The sequence below is a fragment of the Oncorhynchus nerka genome, linkage group LG6, assembly GCF_034236695.1.
Source record: "Oncorhynchus nerka isolate Pitt River linkage group LG6, Oner_Uvic_2.0, whole genome shotgun sequence".
NCBI lineage: Eukaryota > Metazoa > Chordata > Actinopteri > Salmoniformes > Salmonidae > Oncorhynchus > Oncorhynchus nerka.
In genome coordinates this window covers 83,968,110-83,994,800 of record NC_088401.1, presented here as the reverse complement: position 1 = coordinate 83,994,800, position 26,691 = coordinate 83,968,110, and the positions used below count along the sequence as shown (strand labels likewise).

Here is a 26,691-nt window from a genome sequence, read left to right as displayed (position 1 = left end):
TTAAAGATTACACCAGTCTATGTCAAGCGTCTGCATTGGTCGGCCCGGTTGTCAACCACAGCTGTTTACATCAGACGAGAGCGAGGTGGACTTTCCCAGGTTACAGCAGAGACCACTTCCGCAATTGGTTGTCTGGGCAAATCGAAGGAGCCACTGAAGCAGAAAGGTAGCTAACACAAGCCAACGATCTCTTTGTTCTTTGGTTACCATGAAATTAATTTAAAGCTGGCTAGCTACGTTATCAGGAAACACACTGGTTTTGATGCGTAGCAAATGGCTAGTTAACGTTAGTTAGTTATCTGTAAGATATCATCTGTCATGTTAGCTAGTATTTGCATGACAATCAGCTAACGGGTTAGCCAGGTTATCTTGTAGAAATACTTTGACAGATAGCTAGCTAACGGATAATATGAATTAGCTATCGTTCAAGTAAGCATAATGTTAGCTTGCTAAACAGTCTGATGTCCTACTTGTTAGCTGACGGTTTTCCAACATCCTAGCATATAGCAACTGATGACTAACGTTAGCTAGCTTCATGGCTAGTCATTAATATTAACTAAACTAGTGTAACAGTCGGATGTCGCTACTAACTACTGAACCGCGACAGATGTTGTTCTCGCTTGTCATCTAATCAGGGACCTTTATCTTTTCTGGACTGGACACTTTAGCCGTCTCTTCTAATCAATAATGAACGAAGAAAGAAAGAGAGGCCGAAAAGACGCCAGAGTGAGTTGGGTGATGATGATGATGATGATGTGGTGTTGTAACGTGAGGTTGATGTCATCACATCTCATGACAACATCCAGCTTCAATTGGTTTGAATGATGACGTTTTCTAAAAGAATGTCTTGTCTTTCATTTCATTATTATATTTTGCAACGGATGTCAACTGCACTAGCAAGGGTCTTTCAAATCATCTGGTTACTGTACAATGTCTTTGTTTCTCATCTGTCTGGCTGGAAGTTCAGTTTAAATATTGCATGGTCCTTTTTCTGCGGGCCATTCTCCAGTGTGGCATTGTTATATCCTTGTTATCACTCAATGACTTGAACACATCGGTGTGTGTAAGTTACACATTCAAATGATTGTGTCTCAATAGCTTTTGCAGAAATCCCCTTTTGATGGTGGCGTTAAAGACTCTTTACTTTGTAAATGGTTTAGGGTGGGGAACCAACACAATGCTTGTTATATAACCAAACGTCTTCCCCTGTATAAGGTTAGTACTTCTCCTCCTGTATTAGGTTGTATGAGGTTAGTACTTCTCCTGTATTAGGTTGTATGAGGTTAGTACTTCTCCTGTATTAGGTTGTATGAGGTTAGTACTTCTCCTGTATTAGGTAGTATGAGGTTAGTACTTTTCCTCCTGTATTAGGTAGTATAAGGTTAGTACTTCTCCTTAGGCAGTATAAAGTTAGTACTTTTCGTCATGTATGTGGTATGCATTTTGTTATGGCAGGTTAAACATCTCAATGCCTATTAGTTTCCCCCTTAGCCTTGTGTGATATAGCTATTGACTTAGCCTGGTACCAGATCAGTTAGTTAACTCCTGGTCACTCATTGCCATGCCAGGGAGTTGATGTGATGGTAAAAACAGATCTGGGATCTGGCTACTGAAGTATAGGTTCTCCCATGACAAACGGTAAAAATGACATTAGCCTATTTCCCCATACTGTCACAGAAGTTACTGAGCACAGTCAAAACACATTCCCTAACTGAAACCTCCCACACAGCTCTGCCTCTCTTTTTCTATTGGTTCTTTCCTATTGATGTTTCTGTTCTGTTGTTCCTCCAGTTCCCAGCACCATGCCTGGTAAGTGAATCAGTGGCGATGGAAGGAAAAGGGCCCTATCGTATCTACGACCCAGGCGGGGGTGAGGCTAAGCCCAGAGAGGCCAGGGAGGAGGGCAGCAACGGTGGAGGGGGAAGCTACAGACTACTACTGGAAGAGAACAGCGTGCTCAGAGAGAGGATGAAGGGACTCAAGAGCTTAGGTCCGTACCTGCTTTTGTGATATAATACTACCTCTCTGGTCTAGATCACCAGCTCTTTATTAGGATCCTAATCTGATATATACTACCTCTCTGGTCTAGATCACCAGCTCTTTATTAGGATCCTAATCTGATATATACTACCTCTCTGGTCTAGATCACCAGCTCTTTATTAGGATCCTAATCTGATATATATACTACCTCTCTGGTCTAGATCACCAGCTCTTTATTAGGATCCTAATCTGATATATATACTACCTCTCTGGTCTAGATCACCAGCTCTTTATTAGGATCCTAATCTGATATATATACTACCTCTCTGGTCTAGATCACCAGCTCTTTATTAGGATCCTAATCTGATATATACTACCTCTCTGGTCTAGATCATCAGCTCTTTATTAGGATCCTAATCTGATATATATACTACCTCTCTGGTCTAGATCACCAGCTCTTTATTAGGATCCTAATCTGATATATACTACCTCTCTGGTCTAGATCACCAGCTCTTTATTAGGATCCTAATCTGATATATACTACCTCTCTGGTCTAGATCACCAGCTCTTTATTAGGATCCTAATCTGATATATACTACCTCTCTGGTCTAGATCACCAGCTCTTTATTAGGATCCTAATCTGATATATACTACCTCTCTGGTCTAGATCACCAGCTCTTTATTAGGATCCTAATCTGATATATATACTACCTCTCTGGTCTAGATCACCAGCTCTTTATTAGGATCCTAATCTGATATATATACTACCTCTCTGGTCTAGATCACCAGCTCTTTATTAGGATCCTAATCTCTTGTGGACAGAATGTAATCAGGCATTTGACCACATTATGTAAGATTTTAGTTCGGGGAATTTCAAATGATTATATTCCATGTAAGACTACAGCTCTTTAAACAACAACACCCCCCTCCATATATCTGTGTTAGTGAAGGTACTTGTGACGTTGTACCAATGCCACTGTAGACCTGAGACCATACCCTACACAACCACAACCCTCATCACACTCATCTGTCTAGATTAGTGTTGTGACCTATACATTATAGCTACATATTCCATTCTCATAGCCTTGTAGGAACAATGTGGTTAGACCTGATTCCATTCTTTGGCTGTGTCTTGTAATGTTTGCAGGGAGTTTCTCTGTAGTGACTTGGGACTAGTGAGTGTTGGCGTAGTCCATTCTTTGGTTATGTGCTGTTTCTCTGTAATGAGTAATGTTCTCAGGGTCGGCATGATTTAGTTGTTAGTCATCAGAAACACTAGCTACTGTCTATCCATCACGTATTATAGGTCATGTAGACTGTGAATAACATATTCATCTATATGCCACAACCCAAAATGAACAAGTGACTAGGCCTACTTCAAATCAAGCTGTTTCTAGCTGTCTCTGGTGTGTAGGAGCAGTTTCTTACTGCTGTGAATAGGGTTGTTACTAATGGTTTGGTGTGTAGGAGACCTGTTACTGCTGTGAATAGGGTTGTTACTAATGGTTTGGTGTGTAGGAGACCTGTTGGAGGAGTCTCAGTGGGAGGCTTCTAAGTTGCGTCAGCGTGTAGAGGAACTGGTCAGAGACAACGAGGCCCTGAAGTCTTCGACCTCCAGCTTCGCTACCAGTCTGTGTATGGGAGGACCTGTTCAGACTGAGACACAAGGTATGCTATCAGAGATGGGTTTCCTACCTGATTATTCATGATTTACAGCCGTACGTTATCATCAATGGCCCAGTGCAGTGAGAAACGTGATTGTCCTGTGTTTTCTATATATTTACACTATGAGTTGGAGTAATTTTGTGAATATGACAATGCCATTTTAGTCGGCCAGCTGTTTGACAGGGCCAGCTATTTGACAGGGCCAGCTGTTTGACAGGGCCAGCTATTTGACAGGGCCAGCTGTTTGACAGGGCCAGCTGAAATTACAACCTGTTTTAGTTGGATGGAGTTTTGGCCTTCCATGGTGACATCACTATGCAGTCCATTTGTTATTAGACCAATAAGAATCTCTCTGCCAACAATACATTTTCAGTTTCTCCCTCTCTACTCAGACCACTCCCAAACAGTCCTAGCAAAATTCTTTCTTGAGAAATTGCTCTTTGCTAAGGAACAATTTTTGTTTCTTATTGACCAAATAATTTAATATTGAGGTAAAAACGTCTGCATTGGACCTGTAACAGCAACGTTTTCCTGAGGTTTCTATAGGCGGTTGCTAACACTATATAATGACCATATAACGGCAGGTAGCCTAGTGGTTAGCGAGTTGAGCCAGTAACCGAAAGGTTGCTAGATCGCATCCCCGAGCTAACAAGTTAAAAATCTGTCGTTCTGCCGCTGAACAAGGCAGTTAACTATATAACGACCCTGTAACAGTGGTGTGACTATATAACGACCCTGTAACAGTGGTGTGACTATATAACGACCCTGTAACAGTGGTGTGACTATATAAGGACCCTGTAACAGTGGTGTGACTATATAACGACCCTGTAACAGTGGTGTGACTATATAACGACCCTGTAACAGTGGTGTGACTATATAATGACCCTGTAACAGTGGTGTGACTATATAATGACCCTGTAACAGTGGTGTGACTATATAACAGTGGTGTGACTATATAATGACCCTGTAACAGTGCTGTGACTATATAATGACCCTGTAACAGTGGTGTGACTATATAACTGTGATGTGACTATATAATGACCCTGTAACAGTGCTGTGACTATATAACAGTGGTGTGACTATATAATGACCCTGTAACAGTGCTGTGACTATATAATGACCCTGTAACAGTGCTGTGACTATATAAGGACCCTGTAACAGTGGTGTGACTATATAAGGACCCTGTAACAGTGGTGTGACTATATAAGGACCCTGTAACAGTGGTGTGACTATATAAGGACCCTGTAACAGTGGTGTGACTATATAACTGTGCTGTGACTATATAACAGTGGTGTGACTATATAACAGTGGTGTGACTATATAACGACCCTGTAACAGTGGAGTGACTATATAACTGTGCTGTGACTATATAAGGACCCTGTAACAGTGGTGTGACTATATAAGGACCCTGTAACAGTGGTGTGACTATATAAGGACCCTGGAACAGTGGTGTGACTATATAACGACCCTGTAACAGTGGTGTGACTATATAATGACCCTGTAATAGTGGTGTGACTATATAATGACCCTGTAACTGTGGTGTGACTATATAACTGTGCTGTGACTATATAACGACCCTGTAACAGTGGTGTGACTATATAATGACCCTGTAACAGTGGTGTGACTATATAATGACCCTGTAACAGTGGTGTGACTATATAATGACCCTGTAACAGTGGTGTGACTATATAAGGACCCTGTAACAGTGGTGTGACTATATAACTGTGCTGTGACTATATAACAGTGGTGTGACTATATAACAGTGGTGTGACTATATAACAGTGGTGTGACTATATAACGACCCTGTAACAGTGGTGTGACTATATAGTGACCCTGTAACAGTGGTGTGACTATATAGTGACCCTGTAACAGTGGTGTGACTATATAATGACCCTGTAACAGTGGTGTGACTATATAGTGACCCTGTAACAGTGGTGTGACTATATAATGACCCTGTAACAGTGGTGTGACTATATAATGACCCTGTAACTGTGGTGTGACTATATAATGACCCTGTAACTGTGGTGTGACTATATAACAGTGGTGTGACTATATAACGACCCTGTAACAGTGGTGTGACTATATAGTGACCCTGTAACAGTGGTGTGACTATATAATGACCCTGTAACAGTGGTGTGACTATATAGTGACCCTGTAACAGTGGTGTGACTATATAGTGACCCTGTAACAGTGGTGTGACTATATAACGACCCTGTAACAGTGGTGTGACTATATAATGACCCTGTAACAGTGGTGTGACTATATAACTGTGGTGTGACTATGTAACGACCATGTAATAGTGGTGTGACTATATAATGACCCTGTAACAGTGGTGTGACTATATAACAGTGGTGTGACTATATAACGACCATGTAATAGTGGTGTGACTATATAATGACCCTGTAACAGTGGTGTGACTATATAACTGTGGTGTGACTATATAACAGTGGTGTGACTATGTAACGACCATGTAATAGTGGTGTGACTATATAATGACCCTGTAACAGTGGTGTGACTATATAACTGTGGTGTGACTATATAACAGTGGTGTGACTATATAATGACCCTGTAACAGTGGTGTGACTATATAAGTGGTGTGACTATATAAGGACCCTGTAATAGTGGTGTGACTATATAACAGTGGTGTGACTATATAACAGTGGTGTGACTATATAACAGTGGTGTGACTATATAAGGACCCTGTAACAGTGGTGTGACTATATAAGGACCCTGTAATAGTGGTGTGACTATATAAAGACCCTGTAACAGTGGTGTGACTATATAACTGTGGTGTGACTATATAACTGTGGTGTGACTATGTAACAACCATGTAATAGTGGTGTGACTATATAACTGTGGTGTGACTATATAACTGTGGTGTGACTATATAACAGTGGTGTGACTATATAATGACCCTGTAACAGTGGTGTGACTATATAACGACCCTGTAACAGTGGTGTGACTATATAATGACCCTGTAACAGTGGTGTGACTATATAATGACCCTGTAACAGTGGTGTGACTATATAATGACCCTGTAACAGTGGTGTGACTATATAACAGTGGTGTGACTATATAATGACCCTGTAACAGTGCTGTGACTATATAATGACCCTGTAACAGTGGTGTGACTATATAACTGTGGTGTGACTATATAATGACCCTGTAACAGTGCTGTGACTATATAACAGTGGTGTGACTATATAATGACCCTGTAACAGTGCTGTGACTATATAATGACCCTGTAACAGTGATGTGACTATATAAGGACCCTGTAACAGTGGTGTGACTATATAAGGACCCTGTAACAGTGGTGTGACTATATAAGGACCCTGTAACAGTGGTGTGACTATATAAGGACCCTGTAACAGTGGTGTGACTATATAAGGACCCTGTAACAGTGTTGTGACTATATAACGACCCTGTAACAGTGGTGTGACTATATAACTGTGCTGTGACTATATAATGACCCTGTAACAGTGGTGTGACTATATAAGGACCCTGTAACAGTGGTGTGACTATATAACTGTGCTGTGACTATATAATGACCCTGTAACAGTGGTGTGACTATATAAGGACCCTGTAACAGTGGTGTGACTATATAAGGACCCTGTAACAGTGGTGTGACTATATAAGGACCCTGTAACAGTGGTGTGACTATATAATGACCCTGTAACAGTGGTGTGACTATATAACAGTGGTGTGACTATATAACTGTGCTGTGACTATATAATGACCCTGTAACAGTGGTGTGACTATATAAGGACCCTGTAACAGTGGTGTGACTATATAAGGACCCTGTAACAGTGGTGTGACTATATAAGGACCCTGTAACAGTGGTGTGACTATATAATGACCCTGTAACAGTGGTGTGACTATATAACTGTGCTGTGACCCTGTAACAGTGGTGTGACTATATAATGACCCTGTAACAGTGGTGTGACTATATAATGACCCTGTAACAGTGGTGTGACTATATAACAGTGGTGTGACCTATAACAGTGGTGTGTGTATAACTGATATAACTGTAACAGTGGTGTGACTATATGACCCTGTAACAGTGGTGTGACTATAACAGTGGTGTGACTATATAATGACCCTGTAACAGTGGTGTGACTATATAATGACCCTGTAACAGTGGTGTGACTATATAGTGACCCTGTAACAGTGGTGTGACTATATAACAGTGGTGTGACTATATAACAGTGGTGTGACTATATAACGACCCTGTAACAGTGGTGTGACTATATAGTGACCCTGTAACAGTGGTGTGACTATATAGTGACCCTGTAACAGTGGTGTGACTATATAATGACCCTGTAACAGTGGTGTGACTATATAATGACCCTGTAACTGTGGTGTGACTATATAATGACCCTGTAACAGTGGTGTGACTATATATATAACAGTGGTGTGACTATATAATGACCCTGTAACAGTGGTGTGACTATATAGTGACCCTGTAACAGTGGTGTGACTATATAGTGACCCTGTAACAGTGGTGTGACTATATAATGACCCTGTAACAGTGGTGTGACTATATAATGACCCTGTAACAGTGGTGTGATATGATAACAGTGGTGTGACTATATAGTGACCCTGTAACAGTGGTGTGACTATATAATGACCCTGTAACAGTGGTGTGACTATATAACAGTGGTGTGACTATATAACGACCATGTAATAGTGGTGTGACTATATAATGACCCTGTAACAGTGGTGTGACTATATAACTGTGGTGTGACTATATAATGACCCTGTAACAGTGGTGTGACTATATAACAGTGGTGTGACTATGTAACGACCATGTAATAGTGGTGTGACTATATAATGACCCTGTAACAGTGGTGTGACTATATAACTGTGGTGTGACTATATAACAGTGGTGTGACTATGTAACGACCATGTAATAGTGGTGTGACTATATAATGACCCTGTAACAGTGGTGTGACTATATAACAGTGGTGTGACTATATAACAGTGGTGTGACTATATAATGACCCTGTAACAGTGGTGTGACTATATAAGTGGTGTGACTATATAAGGACCCTGTAATAGTGGTGTGACTATATAACAGTGGTGTGACTATATAACAGTGGTGTGACTATATAACAGTGGTGTGACTATATAAGGACCCTGTAACAGTGGTGTGACTATATAAGGACCCTGTAATAGTGGTGTGACTATATAAAGACCCTGTAACAGTGGTGTGACTATATAACTGTGGTGTGACTGACTATATAACTGTGGTGTGACTATGTAACAACCATGTAATAGTGGTGTGACTATATAACTGTGGTGTGACTATATAACAGTGGTGTGACTATATAATGACCCTGTAACAGTGGTGTGACTATATAAGTGGTGTGACTATATAAGGACCCTGTAATAGTGGTGTGACTATATAACAGTGGTGTGACTATATAAGTGGTGTGACTATATAACAGTGGTGTGACTATATAAGTGGTGTGACTATATAAGGACCCTGTAACAGTGGTGTGACTATATAAGTGGTGTGACTATATAAGGACCCTGTAATAGTGGTGTGACTATATAAAGACCCTGTAACAGTGGTGTGACTATATAACTGTGGTGTGACTATATAACTGTGGTGTGACTATGTAACAACCATGTAATAGTGGTGTGACTATATAACTGTGGTGTGACTATATAACTGTGGTGTGACTATATAACTGTGGTGTGACTATATAACAACCCTATAACGGTGACTCCTGACTGTTTCAGGTCAGGGGAAGCTGCACCGCCAGCCCAGTATGGACCAGAGAGAGAGTCAGCCGTGTCTCTCAACGGGGAAGGCCCTAAATCATGAGCAGCCCAGCGTAAGTGAACAGATATTACTTTATAGCTTTAGAGTACTTCATATTTTCTAGATGTTATTGATCAGGCTGAGCAGTCCAGCACATTAAGTACAGCCTTATTAGCCTACATCTGAAACGTAACATTTACATGTCAAGGTGGTGCTTTTAGGTCTGTCCCAACTGGTTTCTGGCTTCCAGTAAAGGCTAACTGAAAGTAGCAATAGTCTCTGGTTCTCTCTTTGTGTCCTGTTGTCTTACACTGCCAGGGTTAGTTACACTGCCAGGGTTAGTTACACTGCCAGGGTTAGTTACACTGCCAGGGTTAGTTAGACTGCCAGGGTTAGTTAGACTGCCAGGGTTAGTTAGACTGCCTGGGTTAGTTAGACTGCCAGGGTCAGTTACACTGCCAGGGTTAGTTAGACTGCCAGGGTTAGTTAGACTGCCAGGGTTAGTTAGACTGCCAGGGTTAGTTAGACTGCCAGGGTTAGTTAGACTGCCAGGGTAGGGTTAGTTAGACTGCCAGGGTAGGGTTAGTTAGACTGCCAGGGTAGGGTTAGTTAGACTGCCAGGGTAGGGTTAGTTAGACTGCCAGGGTAGGGTTAGTTAGACTGCCGGGGTAGGGTTAGTTAGACTGCCGGGGTTGGGTTAGTTAGACTGCCGGGGTTGGGTTAGTTAGATTGCCGGGGTAGGGTTAGTTAGACTGTCAGGGTTAGTTAGACTGCCGGGGTAGGATCAGTTAGACTGCCGGGGTTAGTTACACTGGTCATTCTTCAGCACCGTTGTACAACGGCTGTGCAGGTGCTTTATGTTCAGGGAGGGAGGGGGGGAGGGAGAATGGGAGGGGGAGGGAGGGAGGGAGCTCCCGTCTCACTTTGTTCATGGTGCCAGCCGGACTTATTTTCTTTGCAAGCAACTTTTTTGCCCAATGACAGTGAAGTTAAGAAATTGTCCATGGTGCCAACCTAAGATACCAACAAGCCTCCTCAACACATTCTCTGACACTCCCTCACCTGCGGCCTAATATGGATATTTTCCTAGCTATTGAAAGCTGTTCAGCATGTACAATTACACACACACTCTCACTTTGTAGCCTGCTCCCAGTAGTCCAGAGTAGACTGATAAGACGGCTGGGATTCGGTGGACTGATATAGGGTACATACCATTTTAGAGATTTAACAATGGCTCACAGTGTTCGAAATTCACAATTGATTAATATATTATTAGGCATGGTTTGTTAACCCCTCGCTCATCAACTCACCCATTTTCCTCAGGATACTACATTTAGTTTCATCTGTTATATGTGTAAAATTAGTTTAGGTTCAGTTTCAAGGCAATTATCGGGGTGATTATCATCTGGGCACTGCACTTTCAACTGCTGGGAGAAGTAGCCCTGTTTACTGCCGGGAGAAGTAGCCCTGTTTACTGCCGGGAGAAGTAGCCCTGTTTACTGCCGGGAGAAGTAGCCCTGTTTACTGCCGGGAGAAGTAGCCCTGTTTACTGCCGGGAGAAGTAGCCCTGTTTACTGCCGGGAGAAGTAGCCCTGTTTACTGCCGGAGAAGTAGCCCTGTTTACTGCCGGGAGAAGTAGCCCTGTTTACTGCCGGGAGAAGTAGCCCTGTTTACTGCCGGGAGAAGTAGCCCTGTTTACTGCCGGGAGAAGTAGCCCTGTTTACTGCCGGGAGAAGTAGCCCTGTTTACTGCCGGGAGAAGTAGCCCTGTTTACTGCCGGGAGAAGTAGCCCTGTTTACTGCCGGGAGAAGTAGCCCTGTTTACTGCCGGGAGAAGTAGCCCTGTTTACTGCCGGGAGAAGTAGCCCTGTTTACTGCCGGGAGAAGTAGCCCTGTTTACTGCCGGGAGAAGTAGCCCTGTTTACTGCCGGGAGAAGTAGCCCTGTTTACTGCCGGGAGAAGTAGCCCTGTTTACTGCCGGGAGAAGTAGCCCTGTTTACTGCCGGGAGTAGCCCTGTTTAAGTAGCCCTGTTTACGGCCGGGAGAAGTAGCCCTGTTTACTGCCGGGAGAAGTAGCCCTGTTTACGGCCGGGAGAAGTAGCCCTGTTTACGGCCGGGAGAAGTAGCCCTGTTTACGGCCGGGAGAAGCCCTGTTTAGCCCTGTTTACTGCCGGGAGAAGTAGCCCTGTTTACGGCCGGGAGAAGTAGCCCTGTTTACTGCCGGGAGAAGTAGCCCTGTTTACGGCCGGGAGAAGTAGCCCTGTTTACGGCCGGGAGAAGTAGCCCTGTTTACGGCCGGGAGAAGTAGCCCTGTTTACGGCCGGGAGAAGGTAGCCCTGTTTACTGCCGGGAGAAGTAGCCCTGTTTACGGCCGGGAGAAGTAGCCCTGTTTACGGCCGGGAGAAGTAGCCCTGTTTACGGCCGGGAGAAGTAGCCCTGTTTACTGCCGGGAGAAGTAGCCCTGTTTACGGCCGGGAGAAGTAGCCCTGTTTACGGCCGGGAGAAGTAGCCCTGTTTACGGCCGGGAGAAGTAGCCCTGTTTACGGCCGGGAGAAGTAGCCCTGTTTACGGCCGGGAGAAGTAGCCCTGTTTACGGCCGGGAGAAGTAGCCCTGTTTACGGCCGGGAGAAGTAGCCCTGTTTACGGCCGGGAGAAGTAGCCCTGTTTACGGCCGGGAGAAGTAGCCCTGTTTACGGCCGGGAGAAGTAGCCCTGTTTACGGCCGGGAGAAGTAGCCCTGTTTACGGCCGGGAGAAGTAGCCCTGTTTACTGCCGGGAGAAGTAGCCCTGTTTACTGCCGGGAGAAGTAGCCCTGTTTACGGCCGGGAGAAGTAGCCCTGTTTACGGCCGGGAGAAGTAGCCCTGTTTACGGCCGGGAGAAGTAGCCCTGTTTACGGCCGGGAGAAGTAGCCCTGTTTACGGCCGGGAGAAGTAGCCCTGTTTACTGCCGGGAGAAGTAGCCCTGTTTACTGCCGGGAGAAGTAACGGAGCAGGAACTGTTTACTGTTTGTTCAGTGTGTCAAATCTGAGGGCATGTTGTCCGGTCCTCTGGCAGTCTCTATGGGGCGTGCCACAGGGTTCATTTCTCGGGCCGACTCTTTTCTCTGTATATATCAATGATGTTGCTCTTGCTGCGGGCGATTCCCTGATCCACCTCTACGCAGATGACACCATTCTGTAGACTTCTGGCCCTTCCTTGGACACTGTGCTATCTAACCTCCAAACGAGCTTCAATGCCATACAACACTCCTTCCGTGGTCTCCAACTGCTCTTAAACACTAGTAAAACCAAATGTATGCTTTTCAACCGTTCGCTGCCTGCACCCGCACGCCTGACTAGCATCACCACCCTGGATGGTTCCGACCTAGAATATGTGGACATCTATAAGTACCTAGGTGTCTGGATAGACTGTAAATTCTCCTTCCAGACTCAAATCAAACATCTCCAATCTAAAATCAAATCTAGAGTCTGCTTTCTATTCCGCAACAAAGCCTCCTTCACTCACGCCGCCAAACTTACCCTAGTAAATCTGACTATCCTACCGATCCTCGACTTCGGCGATGTCATCTACAAAATAGCTTCCAATACTCTACTCAGAAAACTGGATGCAGTTTATCACAGTGCCATCCGTTTTGTTACTAAAGCACCTTATACCACCCACCACTGCGACCTGTATGTTCTAGTCGGCTGGCCCTCGCTACATATTTTGTCGGCTGGCCCTCGCTACATATTCGTCGCCAGACCCACTGGCTCCAGGTCATCTACAAGTCCATGCAAGGTAAAGCTCTGACTTATCTCAGTTCACTGGTCACGATGGCAACACCCACCCGTAGCACGCGCTCCAGCAGGTGTATCTCACTGATCATCCCTAAAGCTCATTTGGCCGCCTTTTCTTCCAGTTCTCTGCTGCCTGTGACTGGAACGAATTGCAAAAATCGCTGAAGTTGGAGACTTTTATCTCCCTCACCAACTTTAAACATCTGCTATCTGAGCAGCTAACCGATCGCTGCAGCTGTACATAGTCTATTGGTAAATAACCCACCCAATTTACCTACCTCAGCCCCATACTGTTTTTATTTATTTACTTTTCTGCTTTTTTGCACACCAATATCTCTACCTGTACATGACCATCTGATCATTTATCACTCCAGTGTTAATCTGCAAAATTGTAATTATTCACCTACCTCCTCATGCCTTTTGCACATAATGTATATAGACTCTCTTTTTCTTTTTTTTCTACTGTGTTATTGACTTCTTAATTGTTTACTCCATGTGTAACTCTGTGTTGTTGTCTGTTGACACTGCTATGCTTTATCTTGGCCAGGTCGCAGTTGTAAATGAGAACTTGTTCTCAACTAGCCTACCTGGTTAAATAAAGGTGTTCTCAACTAGCCTACCTGGTTAAATAAAGGTGTTCTCAACTAGCCTACCTGGTTAAATAAAGGTGTTCTCAACTAGCCTACCTGGTTAAATAAAGGTGTTCTCAACTAGCCTACCTGGTTAAATAAAGGTGAAATAAAAAGTTAAACTGTTGGGAGAAGTTGGGGCTACTGGAGAAAACCATAAAAAAATGACATGCCCTCCTGTAACTGCTTATAACTCTCGTTTTGTTTGTGATATTACGATTCCAACACCGATAGTGTGTTATAGACTTATTTAGGAAAAATCAAGGACGGAACGGGGCATGACTTACAAAATGGCAGAGACATAAAATCAAATTCATGAGCAGTAAAAATTACTGCTTTATCTGTTCTAGTGTTAAAGGGTTAGTTGGGGGGTTTTTGCCATGAAGCCCTTTTTCTACTTACCCGGAGTCAGGCGAACTCGTAGAGACATAAAAATCCACGTGTAGTTATCCACGTGTAGTTTGAAGGAAGTTTCTAACTAGCGTTAGCGCAGCATGCTAGCTGTTCTCATAGACTTCCAGTGCCGTTGCGCTAATGCTAGTTAGCATTGGCTCGCCAAACTACCTCTAACTATCCTTCTCACTGGACGCAGAGACATTAAAAATGCCATCCAGAAGTTCAGTCTGGATCTATTTACAGTTTGTCATTGTCCTGTTTGGTGCTTCTAGGAAGGGCTGTCAGAGTTTGAGGTGGTGAATATGGAGAAGACCTCCGATACCCAGACGGTAAGTACCAATTTTCACACGGGGCTAGCTAACAATAACGGGGCTCAAATGGGATGTTTGGAAACGATCCAGGTTCTTTATGTAATAGATTCAGTTTCATCTATAAAGGTGTGTGTGTGTGTGTGTGTGTGTGTAGCCTACATTCAGAACCACTCAATGTATCTGTTTGTGTCTAGAAGGATCACATTCAGCAAGATTGTAATATGTGTATATTCAGTGCCTTCGGTTACAGACTTATTCTAAAATAGATGAAATAAATAAATAATCCTCAGCAATCTACACACAATACCACCTAATGACAAAGCGAAAACAGGATTTTAGACATTTTTGTAAAAAAAAATGTTTAAATAAACATACGTTATTTACATAAGTATTCAGACCCTTTGCGATGAGACTCAAAATTGAGCTCAGGTGCATCCTGTTTCCATTGATCATCCTTGAGATGTTTCTACAACTTGATTGGAGTCCACCTGTGGTAAATTCAATTCATTGGACATGATTTGGAAAGGCAGCACTCTACCACAAAGGTCTGATTGGTGGAGCACTCCACCAATCAGACCTTTGTCAGACCTCTGAAGCCACTCGTCAGAGAAACAACATTCTCTTGTCTGAAAAGCTCCTTGATGAAAACCTGCTCTGGACCTTAGACTGCCGGCGAAGGTTCGTCTTCCAACAGGACAATGACCCTAAGCACACAGCCAAGACAACACTGAAGTGGCTTCTGGACAAGTCTCTGAGTGTCCTTGAGTGGCCCAGCCAGAGCCCAGACTTGAACCTGATCGAACATCTCTGGAGAGACCTGAAAATAGCTTTGCAGCGACGCTCCCCATCCAACCTGACAGAGCTTAAGAGGATCTGCAGAGAAGAATGGGAGAAACTCCCAAAATACAGGTGTGCCAAGCTTGTAGCGTCATACTCAAGAAGACTCGAGGCTGTAATCGCTGCCAAAGATGCTTCAACAAAGTACCGGAAGAAAGAGTCTGAATACTTATGCAAATGTGATATTTCAGTTTAATTGCTTTATAAATTAGCAAACATTTCTACAATCCTGTTTTTGCTTTGTCATTATGGAGTATTGTGTGTAGATTGATTTGAGGAATAAGGCTGTAACCTAACAAAATGTGGAAAAAACCCAGGGGGTCTGAGTACTTTCCAAATGCACTGTATATATGTGTGTATATGTCATAACTTCTAGTCGACACAGTTAAAACATACCTGGTGATGAATGTAAGAGCTTGAAAGCAGCTCCTCGAGTTTCATTTCCTTAGTTCTCTGTTCTCTCTGGTCATTTCTCCCATATCAGGAACTTCTCTGTCTCTTTTTGTTGTGAGTCAACCGCTAACTAACTCAATACTGGGAGCTCAACATGAGTCGTCAGCACAGGGAATGCTGTTAGGGAATGCTTGACAGGGAATAATATCAGTCACAGAATATTCCGGACAGATGTGGTATAGAGTCACATGGCATATGACCGTCATTGACATATGCCTCATCACCCAAAGGATAGGAAACTAGGACGTATTTCTTCAAGGCTATACACTGAGCTTTTCTTATTTTATTTATTTATTTTGTATTTTATCCCCCCCCTTTCTCCCAAATTGTTCAATCTTGTGTCATCGCTGCAACTCCCCAACGGGCTCGGGAGAGGCGAAGGTGGAGTCCATACGTCCTTCGAAACATGACCTGCCAAACCGCGCTCCTTAACACCCGCCAGCTTAACCCGGAAGCCAGCCGCACCAATGTGTCGGAGGAAAACACCGTTCAACTGGCATCTGGGGTCAGCCCGCAGGCACCCGGCCCGCCACAAGGAGTCGCTAGAGTGTGATGAGCCAAGTAAAACCCCACCGGCCAAACCCTCTCCTAACCCGGACAACGCTGGGCCTAACCCGGACGACGCTGGGCCAAACCCACCCCTAACCCGGACGACGCTGGGCCAAACCCACCCCTAACCCGGATGATGCTGGGCCAAACCCTCTCCTAACCCGGACGACGCTGGGCCAAACCCTCTCCTAACCCGGACGACGCTGGGCCAAACCCTCTCCTAATCCGGACGATGCTGGGCCAAACCCTCCTCTAACCCGGACGACGCTGGGCCAAACCCTCCCCTAACCCGGACGACGCTGGGCCAATTGTGCGCCGTCCTATGGGACTCCCTACCGCGGCCGGTTGTGGCACAGCCCGGGATATGAACCCAGGACCGTAGTAACACCTCTAGCACTACTGCATGCAATGCAGTGCCTTAGACTTCTGCCCCACTCGGTAGCCCCCTACACTGAGCTTTTTATAAACGTTTCACCACCTCTGACTCAATCTTAATGGAGTTTTGCATTATAGGATATGGAGCATAACTTACATGACCTGTCAATAGGACACGGTGGGACTGAGACTGACACACAAGGGAGACTACTATGAACAGGCTGTATGATTCAGATAGGACTTTTCCTTATTTTTATACATCTAGTATCCACAAAACTGGAGAGCGAAATCTGTTGTTTTGACATGACTTGATTAGTAGCCAGTCAGTATGGTGGTACAGAGGCTCTGACAGTCCTGTCCTGTCAGTATGGTGGTACAGAGGCTCTGACAGTCCTGTCCTGTCAGTATGGTGATAGAGGCTCTGACAGTTCTGTCCTGTCAGTATGGTGGTACAGAGGCTCTGTCGGTCCTGTCCTGTCAGTATGGTGATAGAGGCTCTGACAGTTCTGTCCTGTCAGTATGGTGGTACAGAGGCTCTGTCGGTCCTGTCCTGTCAGTATGGTGGTACAGAGGCTCTGACAGTCCTGTCAGTAGGGTGGTACAGAGGCTCTGTCGGTCCGGTCCTGTCAGTATGGTGGTACAGAGGCTCTGTCGGTCCTGTCCTGTCAGTATGGTGGTACAGAGGCTCTGTCGGTCCTGTCCTGTCAGTATGGTGGTACAGAGGCTCTGTCGGTCCTGTCCTGTCAGTATGGTGGTACAGAGGCTCTGTCGGTCCTGTCCTGGTGGTACAGAGGCTCTGTCGGTCCTGTCAGTATGGTGGTACAGAGGCTCTGTCGGTCCTGTCCTGTCAGTATGGTGGTACAGAGGCTCTGTCGGTCCTGTCCTGTCAGTATGGTGGTACAGAGGCTCTGTCGGTCCTGTCAGTATGGTGGTACAGAGGCTCTGTCGGTCCTGTCAGTATGGTGGTACAGAGGCTCTGTCGGTCCTGTCAGTACGGTGGTACAGAGGCTCTGTCGGTCCTGTCAGTACGGTGGTACAGAGGCTCTGTCGGTCCTGTCAGTACGGTGGTACAGAGGCTCTGTCGGTCCTGTCCTGTCAGTACGGTGGTACAGAGGCTCTGTCGGTCCTGTCCTGTCAGTACGGTGGTACAGAGGCTCTGTCGGTCCTGTCCTGTCAGTACGGTGGTACAGAGGCTCTGTCGGTCCTGTCCTGTCAGTACGGTGGAACAGAGGCTCTGTCGGTCCTGTCCTGTCAGTACGGTGGTACAGAGGCTGTCGGTCCTGTCCTGTCAGTACGGTGGTACAGAGGCTCTGTCGGTCCTGTCCTGTCAGTACGGTGGAACAGAGGCTCTGTCGGTCCTGTCAGTATGGTGGTACAGAGGCTCTGTCGGTCCTGTCAGTATGGTGGTACAGAGGCTCTGTCGGTCCTGTCAGTACGGTGGTACAGAGGCTCTGTCGGTCCTGTCAGTACGGTGGTACAGAGGCTCTGTCGGTCCTGTCAGTACGGTGGTACAGAGGCTCTGTCGGTCCTGTCCTGTCAGTACGGTGGTACAGAGGCTCTGTCGGTCCTGTCCTGTCAGTACGGTGGTACAGAGGCTCTGTCGGTCCTGTCCTGTCAGTACGGTGGTACAGAGGCTCTGTCGGTCCTGTCCTGTCAGTACGGTGGAACAGAGGCTCTGTCGGTCCTGTCAGTACGGTGGTACAGAGGCTCTGTCGGTCCTGTCCTGTCAGTACGGTGGTACAGAGGCTGTCGGTCCTGTCCTGTCAGTACGGTGGTACAGAGGCTCTGTCGGTCCTGTCAGTACGGTGGTACAGAGGCTCTGTCGGTCCTGTCAGTACGGTGGTACAGAGGCTCTGTCGGTCCTGTCAGTATGGTGGTACAGAGGCTCTGTCGGTCCTGTCAGTATGGTGGTACAGAGGCTCTGTCGGTCCTGTCAGTACGGTGGTACAGAGGCTCTGTCGGTCCTGTCCTGTCAGTACGGTGGAACAGAGGCTCTGTCGGTCCTGTCCTGTCAGTACGGTGGTACAGAGGCTCTGTCGGTCCTGTCCTGTCAGTACGGTGGAACAGAGGCTCTGTCGGTCCTGTCCTGTCAGTACGGTGGAACAGAGGCTCTGTCGGTCCTGTCCTGTCAGTACGGTGGAACAGAGGCTCTGTCGGTCCTGTCCTGTCAGTACGGTGGAACAGAGGCTCTGTCGGTCCTGTCCTGTCAGTACGGTGGAACAGAGGCTCTGTCGGTCCTGTCCTGTCAGTACGGTGGAACAGAGGCTCTGTCGGTCCTGTCCTGTCAGTACGGTGGAACAGAGGCTCTGTCGGTCCTGTCCTGTCAGTACGGTGGAACAGAGGCTCTGTCGGTCCTGTCCTGTCAGTACGGTGGAACAGAGGCTCTGTCGGTCCTGTCCTGTCAGTACGGTGGAACAGAGGCTCTGTCGGTCCTGTCCTGTCAGTACGGTGGAACAGAGGCTCTGTCGGTCCTGTCCTGTCAGTACGGTGGAACAGAGGCTCTGTCGGTCCTGTCCTGTCAGTACGGTGGAACAGAGGCTCTGTCGGTCCTGTCCTGTCAGTACGGTGGAACAGAGGCTCTGTCGGTCCTGTCCTGTCAGTACGGTGGAACAGAGGCTCTGTCGGTCCTGTCCTGTCAGTACGGTGGAACAGAGGCTCTGTCGGTCCTGTCCTGTCAGTACGGTGGAACAGAGGCTCTGTCGGTCCTGTCCTGTCAGTACGGTGGAACAGAGGCTCTGTCGGTCCTGTCCTGTCAGTACGGTGGAACAGAGGCTCTGTCGGTCCTGTCCTGTCAGTACGGTGGAACAGAGGCTCTGTCGGTCCTGTCCTGTCAGTACGGTGGAACAGAGGCTCTGTCGGTCCTGTCCTGTCAGTACGGTGGAACAGAGGCTCTGTCGGTCCTGTCCTGTCAGTACGGTGGTACAGAGGCTCTGTCGGTCCTGTCCTGTCAGTACGGTGGTACAGAGGCTCTGACGGTCTTGTCCTGTCAGTACGGTGGTACAGAGGCTCTGACGGTCCTGTCCTGTCAGTACGGTGGTACAGAGGCTCTGTCGGTCCTGTCCTGTCAGTACGGTGGTACAGAGGCTCTGTCGGTCCTGTCCTGTCAGTACGGTGGTACAGAGGCTCTGTCGGTCCTGTCCTGTCAGTACGGTGGTACAGAGGCTCTGTCGGTCCTGTCCTGTCAGTACGGTGGTACAGAGGCTCTGTCGGTCCTGTCCTGTCAGTACGGTGGTACAGAGGCTCTGTCGGTCCTGTCCTGTCAGTACGGTGGTACAGAGGCTCTGTCGGTCCTGTCCTGTCAGTACGGTGGTACAGAGGCTCTGTCGGTCCTGTCCTGTCAGTACGGTGGTACAGAGGCTCTGTCGGTCCTGTCCTGTCAGTACGGTGGTACAGAGGCTCTGTCGGTCCTGTCCTGTCAGTACGGTGGTACAGAGGCTCTGTCGGTCCTGTCCTGTCAGTACGGTGGTACAGAGGCTCTGTCGGTCCTGTCCTGTCAGTACGGTGGTACAGAGGCTCTGTCGGTCCTGTCCTGTCAGTACGGTGGAACAGAGGCTCTGTCGGTCCTGTCCTGTCAGTACGGTGGTACAGAGGCTCTGTCGGTCCTGTCCTGTCAGTACGGTGGTACAGAGGCTCTGTCGGTCCTGTCCTGTCAGTACGGTGGTACAGAGGCTCTGTCGGTCCTGTCAGTACGGTGGTACAGAGGCTCTGTCGGTCCTGTCAGTACGGTGGTACAGAGGCTCTGTCGGTCCTGTCAGTACGGTGGTACAGAGGCTCTGTCGGTCCTGTCAGTACGGTGGTACAGAGGCTCTGTCGGTCCTGTCAGTACGGTGGTACAGAGGCTCTGTCGGTCCTGTCAGTACGGTGGTACAGAGGCTCTGTCGGTCCTGTCAGTACGGTGGTACAGAGGCTCTGTCGGTCCTGTCAGTACGGTGGTACAGAGGCTCTGTCTGTCATGTCAGTACGGTGGTACAGAGGCTCTGACGGTCTTGTCATGTCAGTACGGTGGTACAGAGGCTCTGACGGTCTTGTCCTGTCCTGGTACACGGTCTTGTCCTGTACGGTGGTACAGAGGCTCTGACGGTCTTGTCCTGTCAGTACGGTGGTACAGAGGCTCTGACGGTCTTGTCCTGTCAGTACGGTGGTACAGAGGCTCTGACGGTCTTGTCCTGTCAGTACGGTGGTACAGAGGCTCTGACGGTCTTGTCCTGTCAGTACGGTGGTACAGAGGCTCTGACGGTCTTGTCCTGTCAGTACGGTGGTACAGAGGCTCTGTCGGTCCTGTCCTGTCAGTTCGGTGGAACAGAGGCTCTGTCGGTCCTATCAGTACGGTGGTACAGAGCCTCTGACGGTCTTGTCCTGTCAGTACGGTGGTACAGAGCCTCTGACGGTCTTGTCCTGTCAGTATGGTGGTACAGAGGCTCTGACGGTCTTGTCCTGTCAGTATGGTGGTACAGAGGCTCTGTACTGTCCTGTCAGTATGGTGGTACAGAGGCTCTGTACTGTCCTGTCAGTATGGTGGTACAGAGGCTCTGACGGTCTTGTCCTGTCAGTATGGTGGTACAGAGGCTCTGTCCTGTCCTGTCAGTATGGTGGTACAGAGGCTCTGACAGTCCTGTCCTGTCAGTATGGTGGTACAGAGGCTCTGACAGTCCTGTCAGTATGGTGGTACAGAGGCTCTTACTGTCCTGTCCTGTCAGTATGGTGGTACGGAGGCTCTGACTGTCCTGTCAGTATGGTGGTACGGAGGCTCTGACTGTCCTGTCATGTCAGTATGGTGGTACGGAGGCTCTGACTGTCCTGTCCTGTCAGTACGGTGGTACGGAGGCTCTGACGGTCCTGTCCTGTCAGTACGGTGGTACGGAGGCTCTGACGGTCCTGTCCTGTCAGTACGGTGGTACGGATGCTCTGACAGTCCTGTCAGTACGGTGGTACAGAGGCTCTGACAGTCCTGTCCTGTCAGTATGGTGGTACAGAGGCTCTGACAGTCCTGTCCTGTCAGTATGGTGGTACAGAGGCTCTGACAGTCCTGTCCTGTCAGTATGGTGGTACAGAGGCTCTGACAGTCCTGTCCTGTCAGTATGGTGGTACAGAGGCTCTGACAGTCCTGTCCTGTCAGTATGGTGGTACAGAGGCTCTGACAGTCCTGTCCTGTCAGTATGGTGGTACAGAGGCTCTGACAGTCCTGTCCTGTCAGTATGGTGGTACAGAGGCTCTGACAGTCCTGTCCTGTCAGTATGGTGGTACAGAGGCTCTGACAGTCCTGTCAGTATGGTGGTACAGAGGCTCTGACAGTCCTGTCAGTATGGTGGTACAGAGGCTCTGTCGGTCCTGTCCTGTCAGTACGCTGGTACAGAGGCTCTGACGGTCTTGTCCTGTCAGTATGGTGGTACAGAGGCTCTGACGGTCTTGTCCTGTCAGTATGGTGGTACAGAGGCTCTGACGGTCTTGTCCTGTCAGTATGGTGGTACAGAGGCTCTGTCCTGTCCTGTCAGTATGGTGGTACAGAGGCTCTGTACTGTCCTGTCAGTATGGTGGTACAGAGGCTCTGTACTGTCCTGTCAGTATGGTGGTACAGAGGCTCTGACGGTCTTGTCCTGTCAGTATGGTGGTACAGAGGCTCTGTCGGTCCTGTCAGTATGGTGGTACAGAGGCTCTGTCCTGTCCTGTCAGTATGGTGGTACAGAGGCTCTGACAGTCCTGTCCTGTCAGTATGGTGGTACAGAGGCTCTGACAGTCCTGTCCTGTCAGTATGGTGGTACAGAGGCTCTTACTGTCCTGTCCTGTCAGTACGGTGGTACGGAGGCTCTGTCGGTCCTGTCAGTACGGTGGTACAGAGGCTCTGTCGGTCCTGTCAGTACGGTGGTACAGAGGCTCTGTCGGTCCTGTCAGTACGGTGGTACAGAGGCTCTGTCGGTCCTGTCAGTACGGTGGTACAGAGGCTCTGTCGGTCCTGTCAGTACGGTGGTACAGAGGCTCTGTCGGTCCTGTCAGTACGGTGGTACAGAGGCTCTGACGGTCTTGTCATGTCAGTACGGTGGTACAGAGGCTCTGACGGTCTTGTCCTGTCAGTACGGTGGTACAGAGGCTCTGACGGTCTTGTCCTGTCAGTACGGTGGTACAGAGGCTCTGACGGTCTTGTCCTGTCAGTACGGTGGTACAGAGGCTCTGACGGTCTTGTCCTGTCAGTACGGTGGTACAGAGGCTCTGTACTGTCCTGTCAGTACGGTGGTACAGAGGCTCTGTACTGTCCTGTCAGTACGGTGGTACAGAGGCTCTGTCGGTCCTGTCCTGTCAGTACGGTGGAACAGAGGCTCTGTCGGTCCTATCAGTACGGTGGTACAGAGCCTCTGACGGTCTTGTCCTGTCAGTATGGTGGTACAGAGCCTCTGACGGTCTTGTCCTGTCAGTATGGTGGTACAGAGGCTCTGTACTGTCCTGTCAGTATGGTGGTACAGAGGGTCTGTACTGTCCTGTCAGTATGGTGGTACAGAGGCTCTGACGGTCTTGTCCTGTCAGTATGGTGGTACAGAGGCTCTGTCCTGTCCTGTCAGTATGGTGGTACAGAGGCTCTGACAATCCTGTCCTGTCAGTATGGTGGTACAGAGGCTCTGACAGTCCTGTCAGTATGGTGGTACAGAGGCTCTTACTGTCCTGTCCTGTCAGTATGGTGGTACGGAGGCTCTGACTGTCCTGTCCTGTCAGTACGGTGGTACGGAGGCTCTGACAGTCCTGTCAGTATGGTGGTACAGAGGCTCTGACAGTCCTGTCCTGTCAGTATGGTGGTACAGAGGCTCTGACAGTCCTGTCCTGTCAGTATGGTGGTACAGAGGCTCTGACAGTCCTGTCCTGTCAGTATGGTGGTACAGAGGCTCTGACAGTCCTGTCCTGTCAGTATGGTGGTACAGAGGCTCTGACAGTCCTGTCCTGTCAGTATGGTGGTACAGAGGCTCTGACAGTCCTGTCCTGTCAGTATGGTGGTACAGAGGCTCTGACAGTCCTGTCCTGTCAGTATGGTGGTACAGAGGCTCTGACAGTCCTGTCCTGTCAGTATGGTGGTACAGAGGCTCTGACAGTCCTGTCCTGTCAGTATGGTGGTACAGAGGCTCTGACAGTCCTGTCCTGTCAGTATGGTGGTACAGAGGCTCTGACAGTCCTGTCAGTATGGTGATACAGAGGCTCTGACAGTCCTGTCAGTATGGTGGTACAGAGGCTCTGTCGGTCCTGTCCTGTCAGTACGCTGGTACAGAGGCTCTGTCGGTCCTGTCAGTACGCTGGTACAGAGCCTCTGACGGTCTTGTCCTGTCAGTACGGTGGTACAGAGCCTCTGACGGTCTTGTCAGTATGGTGGTACAGAGGCTCTGTACTGTCCTGTCAGTATGGTGGTACAGAGGCTCTGACGGTCTTGTCCTGTCAGTACGGTGGTACAGAGGCTCTGTCCTGTCCTGTCAGTATGGTGGTACAGAGGCTCTGTCCTGTCCTGTCAGTACGGTGGTACGGAGGCTCTGACAGTCCTGTCCTGTCAGTACGGTGGTACGGAGGCTCTGACAGTCCTGTCCTGTCAGTATGGTGGTACAGAGGCTCTGACAGTCCTGTCCTGTCAGTATGGTGGTACAGAGGCTCTGACAGTCCTGTCCTGTCAGTATGGTGGTACAGAGGCTCTGACAGTCCTGTCCTGTCAGTATGGTGGTACAGAGGCTCTGACAGTCCTGTCAGTATGGTGATACAGAGGCTCTGACAGTCCTGTCAGTATGGTGGTACAGAGGCTCTGTCGGTCCTGTCCTGTCAGTAAGTTGGTACAGAGGCTCTGTCGGTCCTGTCCTGTCAGTACGCTGGTACAGAGGCTCTGTCGGTCCTGTCCTGTCAGTACGCTGGTACAGAGGCTCTGTCGGTCCTGTCAGTACGGTGGTACAGAGGCTCTGTCGGTCCTGTCCTGTCAGTACGGTGGTACAGAGGCTCTGACGGTCCTGTCCTGTCAGTACGGTGGTACAGAGGCTCTGACAGTCCTGTCCTGTCAGTACGGTAGTACGGAGGCTCTGACGGTCTTGTCCTGTCAGTATGGTGGTACGGAGGCTCTGACGGTCTTGTCCTGTCAGTATGGTGGTACAGAGGCTCTGTACTGTCCTGTCAGTATGGTGGTACAGAGGCTCTGACGGTCTTGTCCTGTCAGTATGTTGGTACAGAGGCTCTGTACTGTCCTGTCAGTATGGTGGTACAGAGGCTCTGACTGTCCTGTCCTGTCAGTATGGTGGTACAGAGGCTCTGACTGTCCTGTCCTGTCAGTATGGTGGTACAGAGGCTCTGACTGTCCTGTCCTGTCAGTATGGTGGTACAGAGGCTCTGACTGTCCTGTCCTGTCAGTATGGTGGTACGGAGGTTCTGACTGTCCTGTCAGTATGGTGGTACGGAGGCTCTGACTGTCCTGTCCTGTCAGTATGGTGGTACGGAGGCTCTGACAGTCCTGTCCTGTCAGTATGGTGGTACAGAGGCTCTGACAGTCCTGTCCTGTCAGTATGGTGGTACAGAGGCTCTGACAGTCCTGTCAGTATGGTGGTACAGAGGCTCTGACGGCCCTGTCCTGTCAGTACGGTGGTACAGAGGCTCTGACGGCCCTGTCCTGTCAGTACGGTGGTACAGAGGCTCTGACGGTCCTGTCCTGTCAGTACGGTGGTACAGAGGCTCTGTCGGTCCTGTCCTGTCAGTACGGTGGTACAGAGGCTCTGTCGGTCCTGTCCTGTCAGTACGGTGGTACAGAGGCTCTGTCGGTCCTGTCCTGTCAGTACGGTGGTACAGAGGCTCTGTCGGTCCTGTCCTGTCAGTACGGTGGTACAGAGGCTCTGTCGTCCTGTCCTGTCAGTATGGTGGTACAGAGGCTCTGACGGTCTTGTCCTGTCAGTATGGTGGTACAGAGGCTCTGTACTGTCCTGTCAGTATGGTGGTACAGAGGCTCTGACTGTCCTGTCCTGTCAGTATGGTGGTACAGAGGCTCTGACTGTCCTGTCAGTATGGTGGTACGGAGGCTCTGACAGTCCTGTCCTGTCAGTATGGTGGTACGGAGGCTCTGACAGTCCTGTCCTGTCAGTATGGTGGTACGGAGGCTCTGACAGTCCTGTCCTGTCAGTATGGTGGTACGGAGGCTCTGACAGTCCTGTCCTGTCAGTATGGTGGTACGGAGGCTCTGACAGTCCTGTCCTGTCAGTATGGTGGTACGGAGGCTCTGACAGTCCTGTCAGTATGGTGGTACGGAGGCTCTGACAGTCCTGTCAGTATGGTGGTACAGAGGCTCTGACAGTCCTGTCCTGTCAGTATGGTGGTACAGAGGCTCTGACAGTCCTGTCCTGTCAGTATGGTGGTACAGAGGCTCTGACAGTCCTGTCCTGTCAGTATGGTGGTACAGAGGCTCTGACAGTCCTGTCCTGTCAGTATGGTGGTACAGAGGCTCTGACAGTCCTGTCCTGTCAGTATGGTGGTACAGAGGCTCTGACAGTCCTGTCCTGTCAGTATGGTGTCAGAGGCTCTGACAGTCCTGTCCTGTCAGTATGGTGGTACAGAGGCTCTGACAGTCCTGTCCTGTCAGTCCTGTCAGTATGGTGGTACAGAGGCTCTGTCGGTCCTGTCCTGTCAGTATGGTGGTACAGAGGCTCTGTCAGTCCTGTCCTGTCAGTGTCCGTCAGTACGCTGGTACAGAGGCTCTGTCGGTCCTGTCAGTACGGTGGTACAGAGGCTCTGTCGGTCCTGTCCTGTCAGTACGGTGGTACAGAGGCTCTGTCGGTCCTGTCCTGTCAGTACGGTGGTACAGAGGCTCTGTCGGTCCTGTCCTGTCAGTACGGTGGTACAGAGGCTCTGTCGGTCCTGTCCTGTCAGTATGGTGGTACAGAGGCTCTGTCATGGTGGTCCTGTCCTGTCAGTATGGTGGTACAGATGCTCTGACAGTCCTGTCCTGTCAGTATGGTGGTA

General features: G+C 48.5%; 1 protein-coding gene across 7 annotated transcripts in view; it reads left to right on the top strand.

The window, feature by feature from the left end:
- The window catches only part of tnip1 (TNFAIP3 interacting protein 1), a 94,680-nt gene that overhangs the window by 7,703 nt on the left and 60,286 nt on the right, over positions 1 to 26,691 (top strand). For 5 of the 7 annotated variants that reach the window (XM_065019968.1, XM_065019966.1, XM_065019971.1 and 2 more), the window contains exons 1-5: positions 663 to 726; positions 1,792 to 1,990; positions 3,499 to 3,648; positions 9,391 to 9,485; positions 14,485 to 14,541. In XM_065019968.1, the coding sequence (XP_064876040.1) occupies positions 688 to 726; positions 1,792 to 1,990; positions 3,499 to 3,648; positions 9,391 to 9,485; positions 14,485 to 14,541 (540 nt within the window). In that variant the 5' untranslated portion in view covers positions 663 to 687. Of the gene's footprint in view, positions 1 to 61; positions 167 to 662; positions 727 to 1,791; positions 1,991 to 3,498; positions 3,649 to 9,390; positions 9,486 to 14,484; positions 14,542 to 26,691 lie in introns of those variants that run through there. The other 2 variants (XM_065019969.1, XM_065019970.1) reach the window with 2 other exon arrangements.